We start from the raw sequence: 22,650 nt of genomic DNA, 5'->3' as shown, positions 1-22,650 counted from the left end.
GTTTACGCGCACTACTTCCGGGGAACAGGGATGGCTCAGAAAATATTAATTGGTGGTGTTTCGTCGGCATTAACGCTGTCCCTGTCTTCTACCTTCGACCTTTCAACTTCGGAAAAAAAGGTACGTTCCAATTATTATTTTTTCAATCGACCCGCACACCGTTATTGCTCTACTTTATCCGCATAATTACTTTGTGCGCACTTTGGAAACATTTTGTGCACACGGCGCAGCAGTTCAAGCCAACTAAATGGTTCCTCGTGCATAACACATCCGTTAAAAGTGAGCATTAATATTTTTAATGTCACATCTGGGGCTCAGTAGGAACCCAAGACTGGCCCTCTTATTCAACTCGAAACCTGAACCGGACAACCTTATTTGAAAGTCGAATCTGCCTTAAAAGTCTCATCGATGCCGGCTGGCGTTGTGGCGAATTGTATTAAAAGTATAACTATGCTGATGTGGTCTGTTGACGCAGACTTTGCTCGCTCGCAAAATAAATTCAACAAAACACCGAGACTACCCGACTTTGTACACTTCTGTCACCGTTTTGTGCACACGTACACACTCGCGGAGAAGCGTGCAAGAAACAAACACTTATGCGTTGACGACACAATAGAAACATGACTTGCTTGTGTTTTTGTAGTCATCTAAGTTGTCCTGATCCGAATCAACGTTGATTCAAACTTGCATTTCATATGTCAAGTGTGTGTGTGTGTGTGTGGGGGGGGGGGGTGTCTCTCCAAAATGCAGATTCCAGTAGTATCAAAGTTACACGGAAGTAGATGTTTGCATTAAAACTAAGTAAGTAATATTACAATACAATCAAAATCCGAAAACCTTTATTCGTCCCAAAATGGGGAAATTTGCAGTCCACAGCAGCAATTTGAAAGGGGATGGGGTGGCGGAGGGGGGTGAAAGGATAGAAAACAAGATATTCTAAGCATAGCAAAATAAAAATGTCTACTGTATTCTGTAAATGTGCAAAGACCGTTTCATAAAAAAAAAACAATACAATACTAGATAGATAGCTAACAGCTAGGTAATAGATAGCTAATAGCGAGTGAATAGATAGCTAATACCTGTTAGCAAATATAGCGCACGGAACTAAAGAACAACAACAAAAATGTTGAATTTGTGAATAACAACAGAAAAAAATATACGTTGCGGCCATACTTTTTAAAAATCAGATTTAATGGAGAATTCTTGAATCCCCAAATTGGTGGTTTTAGTCTGGCACGAGACAAACGCGTTGGCCACAAATCATTCTTGGAGCTGAAAGCTTCCTACCCGAAAATGATTTTCATCTGAATGTATTTTGACATGGTCATAAATGCTCCCCGGGTTCCTGCTCGACCTTATCAGACCTCGTCAAAGTCATCCTGTTTTCTTCTTCAGCCTCACGTGAAAATGCCACCAAATCACATTTCCATTCTGACGCTGTTGACGTTTCAAAGCAAAATTGACGCTTGGGCTTTTGTCCGATGACGGCGTAAATGTGAAATAAATCCCACTGATGTCGAACATCTCCAACATTTGGAACGTCACCTTCATTGATCCGTGTCCATACGTCAATTGTTGAAAAAGTTTCTTCGGCCGTCATCTGTACTTCTTTGAAGGTGTCGGACGTTTCGCTTCTTATCCAAGAAACTTCGTCAGCAAACTAAAGTTTTACTGGTAGGTGCATACGTACTGGTTTTAGGTGCATATGTACTGCCGATTGAGGCCCACTAGTATTATCCCTGCGATGTTGATAAAGTCTTTTTTGGAGAATTTGTTTAGTCTCCCCAACGTCCGACACTTTCAAAGAAGTACAGATGATGGCTGAAGAAACCTTTTCATCGATGGACCATTCCAGTACGACTGAGAGCTTACACAGACATACGTCAATTGGTTCCAATAAACCTGAGACACTTTGATCATCTGAACCACTTGGCAAAAACCAGAAATTGAATCCGACATGATCTGATCCAGTCTCTAAAACTTCATTGTCATGTATGGACATATTTTGGGGCCGCAATCGAAATGAATTCAAAACAAAGGGCTGAAAACATCACTTCCCATTAGTTACGCTTCTATGGTTCTGGTCCTTTGCCGCATTACGTCGGATGTTATGACACGGTGCTGTCAAATGTTGTGGCGTTGCTGCGTGTTGTCAGCTGCAATTTAGGAGGAATAAAGTTGGAGTTAGCGTGTAGTTGGTCTCCGTCAAATTGATTACTATCGCCCCCAATCACACACAAAAAAAAAGTCCCAAAGCAATTCAAAAGCTCATGGTTGACAAAGATTATCAACATTGCCTTACCTTAAGCCCCCAGGAGGGCAAAACAGAAAGATTAAAATAATAAATAATACAGTGATACCTCGGCTTATGAACGCTTTAGCTAACAAACTTTTTGCCTGACAAAAATTAAATTAGAAAGAATATAATCTTGGCACACGATCTAGTTTTCGGCGGAAGAAGACCAAACCACACGGCCGAACGGCGCCACCGTGGCTGCCGGACTACTTTTCCACGCCTCCTTTCTCTGAGTGTATATGCGGCATACGTGGGACCGAAAAAGACCCCATGACAGGCTAGTGTTAAGCCGAAGAGGACACGAAACAAAATGACGGTCGAGCAGAAGAGATCATCGAGAAACACAAACGAGGTGTGCGTTTGTGCGACCATTGCTATGTGTGGCTAAGGGGGTTTCTGTGTTGTCTAAGGTAACACAAGAGGTTGAAAAACTTCTGTTGATTTGATTCATGAAAAAGCAGGGGACAGTCCTTATGGAAGGTGACTCTCCTTCCAAACAGTAACTCCCTCCCTCCTCCTCCCACTCCATTCCATCAAGCCATCACAATGGTAAATAAAAGAAATTTATTATACAATACCATTTATTTCTTTCATTACAATACAATGGCACTTTTATTATACATAAAAGAAGGTATATTTTGTAGAAAATTATGTTTTATGGGGACCTGGAAACGGATAATTCTCATTTTTAATGGTTTCCTATGGGAAATTAATGTTTGGAAGACACACTTTTCACCTTACACACACTTTCTGGAAATCAATTAAGTTCGTAAGCTGAGGTATCACTGTACAATAAAAATAAAATAATAATGAAATAAAATAAAACGACTGAAAACAAATAGATTGCCCAAAAATATGGAACACAAGTGTCTTAAAGGACAACCGACGTCTCCGGACAAGTTGTGTCCATAATTTGTAAAATGTCTTCAAATGACTTCTACTGAGCGTATTTTACAAAGATTCACCGCATATAGCTAGATTTTACCTTTTAAGACTGCCGCTGAATATTCCGGAAGTCTTATTTTTGAGTTGGTGACGAGTCCGTACGTGACGTTACTAAAGGAACGCCTCTGACCGAAAAAAGGACACATTGTATGCTTTCTTCTTCAGAACTATTTGAATCCTATTCATAACTGGATGAGTAACAAGAAAGCATATTCTCTGAATCTGAAGCAAATGTTTTGATTCTCGAGCAAGGCAAGACGTCTTGGCGTGACACCATGAACACGGGGGCGGGACCTTCTGAAACTGGCCACTTCCGGTTTCAAATTGAAGTACTTTTTAGACACTTGAAGTCATTTTTATTGGTTTGGTGTTTGACTCAAAATATCCTACTGCGTGTTTTGGCTATTTTAGATCAAACGTTTTTCTGATGTCAGTTCGGAAACAAAAAAGTGATGTCGGTTGTCCTTTCATTTGAATCTTGAGACACGCACGAGCCAACTTCCCACTTGAAATGAAGAGCGAAAAATTGAGTTGAAAAATTGAGGTGGCGCAGCGCCCTTGACGAAGAAACGTGGATGGACAAAAAAAAAGTTCACTTTCTCTTCGTGTTTTTCGTGTTTGGAGGCTACGTGCTAAACCCTAAAGTATTGTTGAATATACAAATAAACTTACATTGGTGTTTTTTTTTTTTTTTTGGGGGGGGTGTATGAATTGGATTTCCCTTCCTTCCAATAGGCAATGAAGATTTGAGATGAAAAAAAAGTAATTTATTACACTTCATTTGAACATCAGTTGCATATGAGTGTGTTGCGTGTGTTGTGAAATGATTTATCATTTGTTTATTTTCCAAGACAAGAGGAGAAAGTGAGGTCAGCTCACCACATTTTAATCATGTGCAACTAAAAACAAAGTATTTTTGTCAATGGTTTTGGTTACGAGCGCGGTCACGGCGGCACTGTGTCAGTCCTCTTTTTATCATTGTAAACATTATGATTATGATTTATATTGACATCAAAGGTTGCCTCACAGAATGGAATGCGGCGGGGGATGTTTTTTTTTTGTTTTTGTGGTAGGGACGGAGGGTGGTGTTTCCGATGCACGTAAACGTCATCCAATGTTTATGACGTCGCCGTTTACGCAAAAAAATACGTCGAACGTTGCCTCCTTCCCTTTATCACTGCCGTGGCTAATTGTTCACGTCATGAATACGGATCAAGCTGCTGCGGGTAGAAATGGACAAATCAGCCCATTTCCAACGGAGCTTGGGCGCCATCTTGTGCATTTTCTGGGACGCTACATTGCAGTCCAGATGCCTCAAAATGACACGGAAGGACTTCTTTAATCGATTGCAAACATTTATGCTTTCCTCTTCGGAACTATTTGAATCATATTCATAACTGGATGAGTAACAAGAAAGCATCTTCTCCGAATCTGAAGCCATTGTTTTGATTCTCGAGCAAGGCAAGACGTCTTGGCGTGACGTCACGAACTGGGGGCGGGACCTTCTGAAACTGAAACTTTCTGAGGTCATTTTGAAGTAGTTTTGGGACACTTTTGAGTCATTTTTGTTGGTGTTTTGCATTTGACTTCAAATATCAGCCTGCGGGTTTTGGCTATTTTAGATGCCATAAAACGTTTTTCTGATGTCAGTTAGGAAACAAAAAAAAATGATGTCGGTTGTCCTTTAAATGTATGATTACACGTATGAGCATTTTTATTCTAAGCATAAGCATTCTTCATTGCAAGCACACTCAATGTATCATAAGTGAATATATGATAACTAAAAACAATAAACCTAACATCTAGAAATACAGACAAGTTGAATATATCGTCAACAGAGATGCACGGCGGTGCATGTCTTGCTCTGTAATTGTGATGTAAATACGCCGAGCTGGAAAGTCTTGTAAATGTCACGTAAATTATGGCTTTAAAGGGCTTTGCCAATGTTCCGTGTCACATCACGGCGATGGTTTATTTAACATCACCCGCAAAATAAACAAAGCAAAACAAAACAAAAAAACCTTTTGCAGAGTCACGCACATGTGATACGGTGTCACATAAACAGCATTGAAAGCGCAGACCCATTGTCTCTGGAATGTCAATGGCGCTTGTATTGTCATGCTAATTTCATGCAAAGTCACGTGAAAGTCAAGTCTCGTTATCTCGATATTCTCGGGAGTCGGAAAAATATCGGTATCACCGGACTCTCGATATATCCAATCCTGCGCCGAACTGCATTAAAAGTGGGCAATAAATGGGGGATCTTTGATATGGCATGTCATTTTCTCCTTGAGTTCATGGATTGCGTATCTAGCATGCTTTATTACTGTCATGAAGTGAAAAATAAACTTCTGCATGCAATAAAAACGTCCTTTATTATTTTCATAACGCACTCTTGCAATCGTGACCCTGGGTAGCACTCGACATTGTTCTATACACACGAGAGAAACCATGAACGCCGGCATGTACATACTGTATGAAAATCAGTGATTATTGCAAGCGAGAAAGATATCTGAATACAACACAATTAAATACATGGATGGAGAACAAAAACGTTTACATTACAGACGTTGATAAAGTATTCTGCGGCACGTCAAACTCTTTTGCGATGGAGGATTTGCTCCTTGTTGGATTGTCCTCCACAGCCACTATTGCCTTGTACTTTGTTCCGATATAACAATTCTTACGTTTCCCCATGAAAAGTCAAATGCAAAACACCAATAAAAATGACTTGAAGTGTCCAAAATCTGCAATAAATTGAGCTGCGAATTGGGCATTTTCAGAAAGTCCCGCCCCCTTGTTTGTGATGTCACGCCAAGACGTCTTGCATTGCTGGAGAATCAAAACAATGGCGTCGGATTCGGAGAATATGCTTTCTTGTTCCACATCCAGTTATGAATATGATTCAAGTAGTTCTGAAGAGGAAAGCATACATGTTTGCAATCGATTAAAGAATTTATTCCGTGCCATTTTGAGGCAACATTGAGGGGAACTGTCTCACCCAAAAAAGAGGCACAAAATGGCGACCTCCTGTTTCTGTTTCTGATAAATTCCTTATATAGAGCTTGGTCGCCCTGTTCTGGCTCTTTTTGGTGCAACATGACGTTTTCAGACCAAACATGTACAGAAAAATACATTGACGTGATGGAAGGACTGCTACAATGTGTCCTTTTTTCTGGCCAGGCACGTTCCTTCCGTGACGCCACGTACGGACTCGTCACCAACTCGAAAACAAGACGTCCTGAATATTCAGCGCGAGTCTTAAAAGGTAAAATCTAGCTATATGCGGTGGAATCTTATTAAAATAAGCTCAGTAGAAGTCATTTGAAGCCATTTTACAAATTATGGACACAACTTGTCCGGAGACGTCGGTTGTCCTTTAAGCAAATATCGATTCATCTTAAACTGCTTTTGTATCGATATAAGCAGAGCAAAATGGTTGGCAGGAGATGAAAAGGGCACCGTAGTAACCGGATTATCGTACTAAACCAAACTAATTATACATAAAAGACTAGAAATTTGCCGGGAAATGAAAATAGTATCGTAATAAGCAGCACTATCAATATACAGTGAGACCTCAGCTTATGAACACCTTATCTTACGAACTTTTCGTCTTACGAACGTCAAATTTATGAAAATTAAACCTTGAAATACGCACTACTTTTCGCGATATACATCCACCGCGGCTGGCGGAGTGCTCTTCGGATCTGGCGGAGTGACCTTTCGCGGAAGCACACGACCGAACAGCGCTCCATCCTGCGCTACTTTCCATGCCCCCTCTCTCTGAATTCACACGTCCATCGCCTCCGAGGAGCTTTTTGCAGATAATTTTACTATTATGGGACAAAAAAAAAACCCACAGGCTCGTGTTCAGCCGGAGAAGACACAAAAAATAAAATCACCGTCGAGGAGAAGGAGATCATTGAGAAACACGAACGAGGTGTGCGTTTGTGGCGTCACATGTGCACATCGCGGCTGTCATGTGAATCTCACTCAGCCTGACACATCTCTCACGCTATGTGTCACTTCCCTGAGAGTATGTCATGTAATGTACCCGATATCGATAGAACGAGACTTTACTGTAAAGGGTATGTAAGCCATGGCCTTCATGTCCGTGTAAATAAGCGTTTCGGCCGTGGTGCCTAAAGCCCAGGGTGTCATTGTAGTGTGTTGTTGCCGTGTTCCCGGCTGTGGTCTGCATACTTTTCACGCAACCACCCACCCACCCCTTTTCTTTACTCCCACCACCTCACCCCAACCCACCGCTGGCTCCAAACCTTCCCGGCAGATTGTCAACTGAGGGGCCAAGGTCGCCGCCGCAGCCCGGGCTCGGATTAAAAAGCGCAATGGGAGGATTCCGGCGGGACATTTGCAAAAACGGCGGGCGAGGACGGACCTGAGCCACAGCCAGCGTCCCGCCAGACGCTACGCAGGAACTTTTGCCCTTCCAAGACGTGAGGTGAGCTCGCTCGGAATCTGCTTCGTAGCCAGACTACAGACGACTAAAATCTCCTTTTGTCGATCATGTCTTTTCAGGAGCCATATTAATACGACTTATGACATCTTGTAGCATTTGCAAGCCGGATGAAAAAGAATGTTTAGTAAATCGTGATAAGACTGAATGTATGAGGCGCCCATGCGCGCCTCCACTTCGTCGATACTCACGTTTATTTTTGTTAAGAACAAAAAAAGAATGAGGAAGCCCTGCACTGAAGTCTTTCAGGAGATTTTGCACACATTTTTTAAAAGAAATATTTTGCAGTGTAGGCCAAAAGTAAAGAGTTGATCATGCGTGTGACGTTCGCTCGTATCAATTTGGAATTCTGCGTTCAAGCTTGTTTATGTCTCTAGCTAGTTAGCTCCCGAGATACCTAGCTGGCCAGCGACCTTATCAGCTGCCTAGCTGGCTATCTATTTGTTATCTATTAGCTCTCTATTAACTATCTAGCTAGCTTTGTATCTATTTGAGTTACGTCCAGGTTGAGTGAACGCTGGGGCGTGTGGCTGCCGCTGCTCACCCACAGAAAAACTTATCCTGTGACTGTAAAGTGACTTTTAGAGTTTTGAAAGGCGCTTAAAAATGAAATGTCTTATTCTTATTCTTATTCTTGTTCTTGTTCTTGTTCTTGTTCTTGTTCTTGTTCTTGTTATTATTATTATTATTATTATTATTATTATTATTATTATTATTATTATTATTATTATTATTCCTATTCTTATTCTTATTCTTGTCATGATTATTGTTATTACTATTATTATTGTTATTGTTATTGTTATTAATATTCTTCTTATTCTTATTTTTATTCTTGTCCTTCTTTTTATTCTTATTCTTATTATTGTTATTATTACGATTATTATTGTTGTTGTTATTAATATTCTTCTTCTTCTTCTTTTATTCTTATTCTTATTATTGTTATTATTACGATTATTATTGTTATTGTTGTTGTTATTACTATTCTTCTTCTTCTTCTTTTTATTCTTATTCTTATTATTGTTATTGTTATTATTACAATTGTTATTGTTGTTATTATTAATATTGTTCTTCTTCTTATTATTCTTCTTATTCTTATTCTTGTTATTATTACTATTATTCTTATTATTGTTATTGTTACTATTATTATTATTATTATTATTGTTATTATTATTGTTAATATTCTTCTTATTATTACTATTATTATTATTATTATTATTATTATTATTGTTATTGTTCTTCTTCTTAATTATTACTATTATTATTGTTTTTGTTATTATTGTTCTTCTTCTTATTATTATTATTATTACTATTATTGTTTTTGTTCTTCTTCTTCTTCTTATTATTATTATTATCATCTCTTCTTCTTCTTCTTCTTCTTCTTCTTCTTCTTCTTCTTCTTCTTCTTATTATTATTATTATTATTATTATCATCATCATCAAACGTTACAATGGTAAAAAAAAAACGATTGCCTGACACTTTGGCGAAAAGTTCCCAAAGTGTTCCAAAGGTTTTCTCTCCATTTTCTTCTGGCACTTTTCCAGGCCCTCCACCCAAATTCGCACCGTTTTTTAATTTATTTTATTATTATTTTTTTTGGGTGGCATTTGGACCCCTGCCAGATATTTTTTCCCACTCTTTCATTTTGTGAGAAGATCTGTCAGCCTCGGCTTTGGAGTAACTTTATAATATTACACTTTATTTGAAGCGCCTTTCAAAGCTCTCAAGGACACTTTACACTCACAGACAAGCATATATCGGTACTAGAATCAATCAAATAGAATACAATCAATAAAATACAGTTATCAATAGAAACAAGAGAAAGAGCTCCACAGAATATGCGATTCTAATAGCTCATTTCATTTCTCGTTTGCATCACTCGGTGGGGTTGTTGTTTTTTTTTCATTCTTCTTCTTCTCTATTTTGCAAGAATGTCCAGCGACTTCCTGACAACGTTACAATTATGGATGTATCTTCATATGGTGGGCTCATTTTCTGTCATATCTTTTGACGAATTCCAGCGGCATTCCTTCTCTTACGGCCTTTGTTGAGGGAATGTAATCTTTTTGTTTTGATGGCTCCCCAGCTGGAAACGTTGACGAGATTACGGTTTTCCACGTATCGTCGCTGTTCTGGGAGCCCGTCGGAAATCAGTGATGGCCGCCGGGTTGTTTCCAACTGTGTTGAGAGATTTCACAAAACGTTGCTTCCAGGAGGCGCAGGCAGGCCTCGGCTATATTTGAGGCGAACCCCCCTTCGCAGGCCAAACTATTTTCAGCTGGCAGATCCTTTTAAACGTTATTGGAGAAGTTTTGATTCCTCAGGCTGCCGAGCCAAAACACCTTTTGATGGGGAAAACTCCCTGTCGGCTGAAATATTGACGGCTGCTTTTCATACCCGTCAACCCGTATTTTACACGTTTTTTTTGTCTCACCATTTTGAATTGTGGATGCCGTATAACAACTTTTATACAATAAATAAATAAATAATACATTTAATTTATAAGCGTCTTTCAAAACTCTCAAGGTCACTTTACAGTCACAGGATAAGTTTTTTTTTCTGTGGGTGAGCAGCGGCAGCCACACATAAATAAATAAATAAATAATACATTTGATTTACAAGCGCCTTTCAAAACTCTCAAGGTCACTTTACAGTCACAGGATAAGTTTTTCTGTAGGTGAGCAGCGGCAGCCACACAAATAAATATAAATATAAATATAAATATAAATATAAATATAAATATAAATATAAATGCATAAGTAATACATTTAATTTATAAGCACCTTTCAAAACTCTCAAGGTCACTTTACAGTCACAGGATAAGGTTTTCTGTGGGTGAGCAGCGGCAGCCACACAAATAAATAAATAAATAAATACATATAAATCTAAATACATAAATAATACATTTAATTTATAATCACCTTTCAAAACTCTCAAAGTCACTTTACAGTTACAGGATAAGTTTTTCTGTGGGTGAGCAGCGGCAGCCACACAAATGAATAAATAAATACATAACGATTTTAATAAGACCGATCTTGTCTTACCCATTTTGGCTCTAATTTGGATCGTCTCGGTCACTGGTAGCAAACGACAATGCGTTCGTCGATTATTAATATTGTCACGGTGTCCGCGGTACATCAGCAAAAGTTATCCTCGATCAGGCATTTATTTTCCGCGGTGATCGAGTTTTTGTCGATTTTAGTCAAATGCAAAACACCAATAAAAATTACTTCAAGTGTCCCAAAACTGCAACAAAATTCAGAAAGTCCCGCCCCCTTGTTCGTGACGTCACGCCAGGACATCTTTGCCTTGCTCTAGAATCAAAACAATGGCTTCAGATTCGGAAAAGATGCTTTCTTGTTACTCATCCAATTATGAATATGATTGAAATAGTTCTGAAGAGGAAAGCATAAATGTTTGCAATCGATTAAAGAAGTCCTTCCGTCTCATTTTGAGCCATCTGGACTCCAATGTAGCATCCCAGAAAATGCACAAGATGGCGGCCAAGCTCTGTTGGAAATGGGCTGATTTGTCTGCTGGGAATTTGTGTCAACTAGTATCAAATAGTAGTCTTGGTGCAACACACAACGATTCACCATCGCCACCATTTATGTGTTTTCCTTCTAAACAAGTACAGCAAAATACATTGACGTGATGGAAGGACTGCTACAATGTGTCTTTTTTTGGTCAGGGGCGTTCCTTCAGTGACGTAGGGTGAGGACTCGTCATCAGCTCGTAAACAAGACTTCCTGAATATTCAGCGCGAGTCTTAAAAGGTAAAATATAGCTTTATGAGCTGGAATCTTTGTTAAATGCGCTCAGTAAAAGTCATTTTACAAATTATGGACGCAACTTATCCGAAGGTGTCGGTTGTCCTTTAAGTAAATAAAATAATGTACACAAACAAACAAACAAACACTTTTTTTTAAATTCTATTTCTGTTTATTTCTTGCTATCAGTAAATAATTATGTGTCGGGTTGTATTTGTAAGGTTTATTATCGCTTAACAAGGGGAATTATTACTATTATTATGATGATGATTATTATTATGATTATTATTATTATTAATTGCAATCCTTAATAAGGGGAGCAAAAGTAATACTCATTCATATGTATATATATTTTTTATCGCTGCGTACAGTTGATTATGAAAGCATAACGTGCGCGATAAACTGCATTTACGCTTGCGTTTTTTTTTAAATCATTTCAACTAATGTACGTACGGCATACTACAACTTTTATACGAGAATTGTAATCTTTTATAAGGGCAGCTATTATCAAGGTTGACAGGTCTGGCTTTATCCTTTTGACAATTGTTATTTTCTCTTTTTTTTTTCTTAAAAATGCCAGGATGTTTTTTAATGATGCTTGGGCTTTTCCTTTTGGTCGAAGTGGCGGCACAATTCCGAAGAGTCCGGCAGCGTTTTTAATGGCTCGAATTACCCCAACAGCGTTAACTGTCCTTTGAGGGTTGGGGCACTTGCGGCAACTTTTACGGCGCCGCAGCTTGGATGGCCGCCGTCCGCCATCTGCCGGAATGGTTTCAAGGCCACTTTGAGCCATTTTCCCTCCATTTTGTTGCGGCTTTCCTGGCTGGCATTTTTACGGCCCCCCGGTTGGAAAGTTTTGACGGTTGCCCTCAGCGTCGCATGCTCCTTTTGACAGATGTTCACCCCATGGAAGCGACAACCTCCGTCAACGTCGAGGCTCTTGAGGCGCCCCGTTGTAAATGTTGACATGCAGCAGCAAGATGCTTTGCCTCAAGCGACCGATGCTGAGGTTTGAAGAAGCACATTTGTTTGAATTGCAAGTACAAACTTTGTGTGTCCCCCCCCTCAAAGATGTTTTTTTAAAGCTGACATTAAAGGACATCACTTTTTTGTTTCCTAACTGACATCAGAGAAACGTTTGATAGCATCTAAAATAGCCCAAACACGCAGGATGATATTTTTTGTCAAATGAAAAACACCAATAAAAATGACTGACAGTGTACCAAAACTACTTCAAAATGACCTCAGAAAGCCTCAGTTTCAAAAGGTCCCGCCCCCTTGTTCACAGCAAGATGTCTTGCCTTGCTGGAGAATCAAAACAATGGCTTCAGATTGGGAGAATATGCTTTCTTGTTACTCATCCAGTTATGAAAATGATTCAAATAGTTCTGAAGAGGAAAGCATACATGTTTGCAATCGATTCAAGAATTTACTGCGTGCCATTTTGAGGCAATAGGCGGGTGAAATGTATCACCAAAAAAGAGGCAGAAAATGGCGACAAAGCACCGTGTAAGGTATTAATCAGCCCATTTCCACAGGCTGATAAATTCCTTACAAGGAGCTTTGTCGCCCTTCACAAAGTTTTCAGACCAAAAAAAGTACAGCAAAATGCATTGACGTGATGGAAGGACTGCTACAATGTGTTTTTTGGTTTTTTTTCGGTCAGGGGCGTTCCTTCAGTGACGTCACTGACGTCGCTTAATTTCATTTCTGGATGATATTTTTTTTGTGTCAGGCTATCTTGCCATTGGCGCTTTTAATTTTTAATTTTAATTTATTTTCAATACATTAAAAAAAACAAGATTATGAAACTTTTTTTCCCGCTTATTTCGTCAGCGTACTTGCTGCCTTTTTTTTTTAAACCATTTCCCCCCCAAAACAATCCTTTAAAATCAAAACAGAACAATTTAATTCCATTTGATTGTTGTAATGCTCTCAGCAAATAAAATCTTCTCATTGTGTGTACATGTACTTTAAGATGTGTGTGTTTGTGTGTGTGTACGTGAACATGTGTGTGTCGGGAATATTAACATCACATTGTAACAATTACAATTATTGGTAATGATATCCTGTATAATTATGACAACATGTTCCCTATACATTGGCGGAGTAAAAAAATGCTGCGGCCGTGACTTGGTGTGCAATATTTCCACACACATTTTTAATTTTAAAAGCGATTAGAAAATACAGACGATGGGTCTAAGACGTTTTCTGGCTTTTTGGTGTGGTGCAATATTTCAGGCCAGCCATACTACACGTGACAGCAATTCAAAAATACCCGTTAGCAGCATTTGAAATAGTCATTATGTTCATTTTCCACGTTTAATACTACATATTTCATTGACATTTAAAGGACAACCAACGTCTCTGAACAAGTTGTGTCCATAATTTATAAAATGGCTTCAAATGACTTTTACTGAGCGTATTTGACAAAGATTCCACCGCATATTAAAGCTATATTTTACCTTTTAAGACCGGCGCTGAATATTCCGGAACTCTTGTTTTTCAGTTGGTGACGAGTCCGTACGTGACGTCACTAAAGCAACGTCCCATGACCGAAAAAAGACACATTGTAGCAGTCCTTCCATCACGTCAATGTAGTTTGCTATACTTGTTTGGTCTTGCACCAAAAAGTCGCCAGAAGTGGGCGACCAAGCTCCATGGAAGGAATTTATCAGCCTGTGGAAACGGGCTGATTAATTCATCACAGGAGCTTGGACGCCATTTTCTGCCTCTTTTTTGGTGATCCATTTCCCCCCAATGTTGCCTCAAAATGGCACGGAATACATTCTTTAATTGATTGCAAACATGTATGCTTTCCTCTTCTGAACTATTTAAATCATATTCATTACTGGATGAGTAACAAAAGAGTATCTTCTCCGAATCTGAACTCTCTGAAGCCATTGTTTTGATTCTGGAGCAAGGCAGTGTGTGCCCATTAGTGACATCACCAACTGGGGGCGGGACTTTCTGAAAATGCCCAATTCGCAGCTCAAATTTTTTTTTGCAGATTTTGGACACTTGAAGTCATTTTTATTGGTGTTTTGCATTTGACAAAAAATATCATCCTGCGTGTTTTGGTTATTTTAGATGCTATCAAACATTTTTCTGATGTCAGTTAGGAAACAAAAAAAAATGATGTCGGTTGTCCTTTAATGTCATGAGGTTTGATCCCAAATATATATAGATGGATTAAATTTGCGACCCCCCCCCCCCCCCCACCTCCCGGACGTACTGATGTTTGAAAAGTGGCGCTTGATGAGATCCAGGCTCGCTCATAATTCACGATCTTGCGGTGGTTTGCCGCTGCTTTGCATTTCTCAGACTGGGAGGTCAAATTCTTTATCTGTGGTCAACTTTGACATCCTCCCATCTGGTCTCACACTATCATTCATTTTAGCATTCAAATTGCCATTACGCTCGTTATTGCATTCATTTTGGCAATGCTATGACAAGCAGTGTGACACATTGTCGTCATCATCATCATCATCATCATCATCATCATCATCAAAATGGATCACCAAAATGGAACTGTATAGTGCCACTTAGCAGTTTTTTTTTTTTTTTTTTTGACGACGATACTAGTGCAGCGTGTTCTAGCGGAAACAAATTCCTTGTGTGTTCTACATACTTGGCAATAAAGATAATTCTGATCATCATCATCATCATCATCATCATCATCATCCAGGAGAAAATGTGATTTCCCATGCAGAAATGTAGTCTTGATCATTTGAAATTGTAGACACAGGCGGATTTTAAGACATACAAAATGTTGACATGTTGATATTTAGAAATTAATACTATTATTGTTTAGTTATAACTTCACACTGGTTGACATTCACATTTCAATGTGTTATTAGCCTAATGCTGGGCCTGATATGTGACAGAGGCCACATTCTGAAAAAGGAATTAGCCGTTAAAATCTCTCTCTCTCTCTCTCTCTCTCTCTCTCTCTCTCTCTCTTTATATATATATATATATATATATATATATACAGTAAAGTCTCGTTATATCGATATCGGATATATCGATAGTCCCGGTTATATCGATACTATTTCTATGCACGCACGGAGAAAATTACATGCAAACAGGGTCGGATATATCGATAGTCCCGGTTATATCGATATTTTTTCGGACTCCCTTGAATATCGATATAACGAGACTTTACTGTATATATATATAAAACTTCACATATATATCAAACAGGAGTGTGTATGTGTTGAAAGCAGGAAAGTAAACACGTCAAGTCAGGTCTCAGAAGCATCGTATTTCTAATTGCAAAGAAAGCGCACACGTTTGGGTCTTTTTTTTTTGTGGGGCTGAGGGTAGGATGGGGGGGGGGGGGGATTGAAGTGCCGAAAAGTGATTTGCAAATGAGAAGCAGGCCCGTCTAGGCGCTGTGATCTTGACTCATTCTCCCCTGCTGTGTGGGTTCATGTGGGTGTGTGAGCGATTGATTGTCTTGTGGTTTCAGTCACCTCAAATTATTATTATTTTTTTTTTGGGGGGGGGGGGGGCGTGGGGGTTTCTGATCTGGAGTGAAAGGCACACAATGATGAATGTTTTGTCTTACTTTGTTCAACATTTCTCATGCTTTTGTTGTTTCCTGCCATCTTTTAAAGGATAACCGACGTCTCCGGACAAGTTGCGTCCATAATTTGCACAATGACTTCAAATGACAAAGATTCCGCCGCATATAGCAATATTTTACGTTTTAAGACTGGCGCTGAATATTCAGGAAGTCTTGTTTTCGAGTTGATGACGATTCCTGACGTGATGTCACAGAGGGAACGCCCCTGACCGAGAAAGCGACACACAATGCATTTTGGGTACTTTTTTTCATCTGAAAACTTTGTGTTGATGGCGAAATTAAAAGGAAAACAACCTAAATAACGCCATGGTGAATCGTTGCATGTCGCAATCAATTGCGGTAACACGCATAAAGAAGTGTAAGTTGACACAAATTCCCAGCGGACAAATCAGCCCATTTCCAACAGAGCTTGTGCGCCATTTTGTGCATTTTCTGGGCGCTACATTGGAGTCCAGATGGCTCAAATTGATACGGAAGGACTTCTTTCATCGATTGCAAACATTTATGCTTTCCTCTTCAGAACTATTTGAATCATATTCATAATTGGATGAGTAACAAGAAAGCATCTTTTCCGAATCTGAAGCCATTGTTTTGATTCTGCAGCAAGGCAGTTTGTGAAGGAATATTCTGGCGTGACATCACGATCAAGGGGGCGGGACCTTCTGTAACTGAAACTATCTGAGGTTATTTTGAAGTAGTTTTGGGACACTTGAAGTCATTTTTATTGGTGTTTTGCATTTGACTAAAACTATCAGCCTGCGTGTTTTGGCTATTTTAGATGCTCTAAAACGTTTTTCTGATGTCAGTTAGGAAACAAAAAAATGGTGTCGGTTGTCCTTTAATGGAGACTTCACTGCCTTTTTTTTACTTTTAGTGGGGTGTTCTTTTTTTTCTGCACAGAGACGCAAAGTACCAAGAGGATGCAGGCTACGTTGCTGCTGGCCAGCTTTGTGTTCACTGCTTCCCACTACTTACTGGGCGCCGCCCACATGTTACCTGACGACACGCGGAGCGCCAACAAGGCTGCCATCTCCAACACAATTCCGGAGAGCAACCACGTCGCCAACGCTGGAGGATTGTACGCGCCCGTCCTCATTGTAGGCAAGTTGCGCTCGTCTGTGTTCATTTGACAAGACAACGTGTTTGAATACACGACCACGACAACAGACCCAATAATAATTATGCACGTAAAAAAAACTCAGAATGGCAAGAACAAAAGAAAACAATGAAACATTACTGTGTTTTCTTTCCTCCAGAACTGCCAAAACCGGGAAGGAAAAAGAAGGCAAAAAAGGTGTGTCTGCGTGTATATATATATATATATATATATATATATATATATATATATATATATATATATATATATATATATATATATATATATATATATATATAGTGAGACCTCAACTTACGAACTTAATTGGTTCCCTGACAGAGTGTGTAAGGGGAACAGTGTGTATCTAAAAAACAAAATCCCATAGGAAACCATTAAAATGGGAATAATCCGTTCCCGGGTTTCCATAAAATATACTTTTCAACTAAATAAGCCTTAAAACTACGCACAACATACCTTATTCTATGTATAATAAATGTGCTATTTTATTGTAATGAAAGAAATACACTGAATTGTATCAGAAAGTCACTTTATTTACATTTGTGATGGTCATTTATGGCTTGATGGAATGGCGTTGGAGGTCGAAGGTCAAAGGGAATTGCTGTTTGGAAAGAGAGGCGCATTACATGAGGACTGTAATTAAAGAAATAAACTGTGCTGTAAAATAAAGTTGTATTTACCTTTTTGATGGTCGTTGATGGCTTATGGAAGGAGAGTCACCTTCCATAAGGAGTGTTGGTAACTTAACCTCTGGTGCTGTTCGGTCGTGTGCTTCCGCCGAAGATCACTCCGCCAGACGTGGTGGGTGTGTATTATGAAAATAGTGCTTATTATAAGGTTTAATTTTCATAAATTTCACGTTTGTAAGACAAAAAGTTTGTAAGATAAGGTGTTTGTAAGTTGAGGTCTCACTGTATATATATATGTATATATTTTTTTTTTCATAACTTTGCTGCTGTGAATTATGACTTTCTCCATTGTGAAACTAATAATATATATATCTTATCAATATCTTCTCTGATCCAATCGAATTAACTTGATGTAATTTGTATTTTTTCCTGACATGCAAAAACTTGCTCCTCAGAACAAGGTGGCCCGCAAACGGCGTCCGCCGCCCCCCGCCGGGTGCGTCCCCCTGTGGGGCAGCTGCAAATCCGAGGGGAAGGTTTGCTGCGATTTCTGCGCCATGTGCCACTGCCGCATCTTCAGGACCGTGTGTTACTGCCGCATGGGCAACCCTCGATGCTGAAGGTACCCGATGACCTGAGCTGACCCCCCCGCCCCTCCCCACCCTGCATCCCCGAAGCCCCTCCCCCAGTACCTGAGCTTGCATTAAATCGACGGCGTGAGTGCACTTTACTTTCAACATCAAGTTAGCACGTGTACACGCATCTTTATGACGGTCTGAGGCAAATAGCATCTGAATAAAAGTGGATGCCACTTCCAATTAGTTGTCACCCCCCCAAAAAAAAATCAAAGAAACTTCAATTCACCGGCCGTTGCCGCTGCCGACATAGCAACCAAAAGCCAACCTTGAACTCACATTTTTTTTCACCATGTAAATGATTCGAGAAGTCATTTACAATTTGAACACATTTGGATAGAATTAGTCAGCATTCGACACCCCCTACTGCCACCTCGCACTCATGAAAATGAATCTTTCAAAGCAATTAAAGGACAACCGACAGCATTTTTTTTTTGTTTCCTAACTGACATCAGAAAAACGTTTTATAGCATCGAAAATAGCCAAAACACGCAGGATGATATTTTTGGTCAAATGCAAAACACCAATAAAAATGACTTCAAGTATCCCAAAACTGCCACAAAATGAGCTCGGAACTGGGCGGATTCAGAAAGTCCCGCCCCCTTCTTCGTGACGTCACGCCAGGATACTCCTTCGCAAACTGCTTTGCTCCAGAATCAAAACAATGGCTTCAGATTGGGAGAAGATGCTTTCTTGTTACTCATCCAGTTATGAATAGGATTCAAATAGTTCTGAAGAGGAAAGCATAAATGTTTGCAATCCATTAAAGAAGTCCTTCCGTATCATTTTGAGGTGTCTGGACTGCAATGTAGCGTCCCAGAAAATGCACAAGATGGCGCACAAGCTCCGTTGAAAATGGGCTGATTTGTGCGCTGGGAATTTGTGTCAACTTACACCTTCTTTATGCGTGTTACCGCAATTGGCTGCCACACAACGATTCACCATGGCGTTGTTTATGTAGTTTTCCTTCTAATTTTGCCATCAACACGGTGTTTTCAGAGGAAAAAAAGTACCCAAAATGCATTGTGTGTCGCTTTCTCGGTCAGGGGTGTTCCAAATGTGACGTCACTTAGGGCATCGTCATCAACTCGAAAACAAGACTTCCGGAATATTCAGCACGAGTCTTAAAAGGTAAAATATAGCTACATGCGGTGGAATCTCTGTCAAATGCACTCAGTAGATGTCATTTAAAGTCATTTTACAAATTATGGATGCAACTTGTCCGGTGGTGTCGGTTGTCCTTAAATAAAGAACTACAAAGGGCCCGCCCCCACACCCTGTCCCGACTATTCCAGTTTATGAAGGTGTTAATGTTATTTTATTTTGTTTTGGTTGTCCCAAGCACTCCAGCTCCCCCGTCACGCTGCTCCTGGGTTATGTTCCGCCAGCACTTTAGAGAGGAGACGCTTTGCAGCTGGAACACATTTCCAGCCCCTTTCTTTCCTCGCGCAGGAAATGGCGAGTTTAAAGTACAAAAGATTAAGAGGGAAAAAAATGCGGCGGGGTGAAGGGTTAAAATAGAAATTCAAAGTGATTAGAAAAATGGTGCGCGTAACAGGATGATCATATGATAAAGTGCGAACATGTGTTGTTTGGAGATCGCACGACAGATTGGGACAACCGCACACACACAAAAAAAGACAAAAAAAAAACACAGCAGCATCATCCACCTGCATTTCATTCGCTCGGGGGCAATTGTCGTGGGATCGATTTTTCATGTCAAGTTGAATCATTTTACGAAATGTTTTAGTTTGAAACTTTATTTACACAAACAAATCAACACCTGGGGATGATGAAGGGCCAGGGGTCGCAGGGGGTCAAACGAACAATTTTTTGTTGGCGAGCTGATCCACTTCGTCCCGTCCCGTCAGAGCGCCGTGGCGCTCGTCGATGCCTTCCCGCTCTTTTTCCTCGCAGGCCTCGTCTTGTTGCCATGACCTCGTCCGCTCTTCTTACGCTAAAAAAAAACCCACACATTTATTTTCTGATACAGACACTCCCCAATTTACAAACAAAACGGTCGTTCGTAAGGTGAATTTGTTCGTAAGTTGCTTCAGTGCTATATTTTGTATGGAATGTTTAAAGGACAACCGACATCATTTTTTTGTTTCCTAACTGACATTAGAAAAACGTTTTATAGCATCTAAAATACCCAATCGTATCGATTTATGATGATATTTTTAGTCAAATGCAAAACACCAATAAAAATGACTTCAAGTGTTTAAAAAGTACTTCAATTTGAAACCGGAAGTGGCCAGTTTCAGAAGTCCCGCCCCCTTGTTCGTGACGTCACTATTGGTCACACTGCCTTGCTGGAGAATCAAAACATTGGCTTCAGATTTGGAGAATATGCTTTCTTGTTACTCGTCCAATTATGAATATGATTGAAATAGTTCTGAAGAGGAAAGCATACATGTTTGCAATCGATTAAAGAATTTATTCCATGCCATTTTGAGGTATCTGGGGGCAGGAAATTTAGCACAAAAAGAATTAATCAGCCCGTTTCCACAGGCTGATTAATTCCTTACATGGAGCTTTGTCGCCCTCTTCTGTCTCTTTTTTGGTGTTACACGAAGTTTTCAGACCAGCCAAATGCATTGATGTTATGGAAGGACTGCTATAATGTGTCTTTTTTTCGGTCAGGGGCGTTCCTTTAGTGACGTCACGTACGGACTCGTCACCAACTCAAAAGCAAGACTTCCGGAACATTCAGTGCAAGGCTTAAAACGTAAAATATAGCTAAATGCGGTGGAATATTTGTCAAATACGCTCAGTACAAGTCATTTGAAGCCATTTTACAAATTATGGACACAACTTGTCCGGAGACGTCGGTTGTCCTTTAAGGGTTATATAAATAAGTATGTTTACCATTTATATATGTACTGTATGTTTAAGGCTTGTATCCCGTGACTGTAAAGTGTCCTTGAGAGATTTGAAAGGCACTTATAAATGAAATGTATTATTATTATTTTATAAGTAACGTGTATTGGTTTGTACTGAAAAATAAACATTTATTATAATGTATGCTCTATAAAGATATGTACATGTACAACTGGAGAGAATACTACATATGTAAGAGAGAGAGACACACACACACAGAATGTATATGTACGTATTAAGATAAATAAAATGAAGTTGAACTTCACAATACAAAATCTAAGTGACAGCATCTGTGTCTGAACATTTTTCAACACAACTGCAAAAATGTTCGAATGTACCGTCGTTCGTAACTTGAATGTTCGTAAGTAGAGGAGCATCTGTACTCACGATATGACAATGTAGGAAAAATTAGCTTTTGAAAAAAACGGGGCACCTTTTCCAAAGGTTTTGTGAGGTCCAGATAACTCCAGATAAGGAGTGAGGACCACCGTTGCTGATGAGTTTGGAGAAGAACTAGCGTTACATTTGAACAGTAAATGTCAGCCTATTTCCCACTTCAACTTCTTTAAAAACAAAGAACTAAAAAGTGGACTTGAAACTGAAATAACAGCAGGAGTGAAGTTTCTGAATGGGTACATTCAAAGTCCCCACCCCTGTAGTCAATTTGGTTAAAATATGTTACTTTTTGTGCTATGAACTTTTTCCTCTCATTAAACATGAACACACACATAAACACACACACACACACATAAACACACACAGTGAGTAAAAAGTGTGTGTATCCAAGTGAAGTGAAAATACACACCAAAAAAATCATTTTGGGTAATTTGTGAAGTCATTTTTTTGCTGTTTTGCATTTGAATAAAAATATCCGCCTGCGTGTTTTTGGTATTTTAGATGTTTTAAAACGTTTTTCTGATGTCAGTTAAGAAACAAATAAGTGACGTCGGTTGTCCTTTAAAGGATTCAGTGCCCGCATTTCACATCCCAAAGTGTTTAAATCTGAAAGTGTGCTTTTCTTTGAAATCCTGTGAATATTAAATTAAATAACGTGAAAGGAAAAAAAAGGACTAATGTGAGAAAGAAACTTCGAAGGAAGTCCAAATCTTACCGTATCATCACCCCATTACATATTTTAATTTTCTCACCCCCCCCCCCCCCCCCCCCACACACACACACACACTTTGACACTCAACTTTCCTGTCATTTCACTTCAAACGAGGGCATTGGGATAAACACTTTGGAAAATGAATGAACAATAATAAATGATTTCAACAATAATTTTATTGTGCTGTCCGGTCATTCAAAACGTTTTAAG

At 39.4% G+C, this 22,650-nt stretch overlaps 1 protein-coding gene across 4 annotated transcripts; it reads left to right on the top strand.

The window, feature by feature from the left end:
• asip1 (agouti signaling protein 1) lies at positions 1 to 22,603 on the top strand. Of its 4 annotated transcripts, none has more exons than XM_089010996.1 (7): positions 1 to 120; positions 7,530 to 7,700; positions 11,405 to 11,489; positions 16,975 to 17,175; positions 17,331 to 17,367; positions 18,271 to 18,439; positions 19,795 to 22,603. In XM_089010996.1, exons 4-7 carry the CDS (start codon positions 16,995 to 16,997, stop codon positions 19,846 to 19,848), a joined length of 441 nt encoding a protein of 146 aa, XP_088867122.1. In that variant the 5' UTR covers positions 1 to 120; positions 7,530 to 7,700; positions 11,405 to 11,489; positions 16,975 to 16,994; the 3' UTR covers positions 19,849 to 22,603. The 4 variants fall into 4 exon arrangements, with proteins under 4 accessions (XP_088867122.1, XP_088867124.1, XP_088867123.1 ...); XM_089010995.1 differs by lacking the exon at positions 11,405 to 11,489 and adding an exon at positions 6,425 to 6,509 and having other exon boundaries at positions 29 to 120; XM_089010998.1 differs by lacking the exon at positions 11,405 to 11,489 and having other exon boundaries at positions 17,331 to 17,368; positions 18,273 to 18,439.
• The last annotated feature ends 47 nt before the right edge of the window (positions 22,604 to 22,650 follow it).

The sequence above is a fragment of the Hippocampus bargibanti genome, linkage group LG12 (assembly GCF_051943395.1).
Source record: "Hippocampus bargibanti isolate YZ-2025 linkage group LG12, ASM5194339v1, whole genome shotgun sequence".
Lineage (NCBI taxonomy): Eukaryota > Metazoa > Chordata > Actinopteri > Syngnathiformes > Syngnathidae > Hippocampus > Hippocampus bargibanti.
The sequence above is the reverse complement of the archived record's forward strand: the minus strand, read 5'-3'. Positions and strand labels throughout refer to the sequence as shown.

Bases quoted from the DNA above. Each gene is read 5' to 3' on its own strand.
- asip1 (XM_089010996.1), top strand. From the start codon at position 16,995: ATGCAGGCTACGTTGCTGCTGGCCAGCTTTGTGTTCACTGCTTCCCAC. The intron at 17,176-17,330 runs GCAAGTTGCGCT...TCTTTCCTCCAG, and splicing joins CGCGCCCGTCCTCATTGTAG to AACTGCCAAAACCGGGAAGG. The intron at 18,440-19,794 runs GTACCCGATGAC...GGTTGTCCCAAG, and splicing joins GGCAACCCTCGATGCTGAAG to CACTCCAGCTCCCCCGTCAC.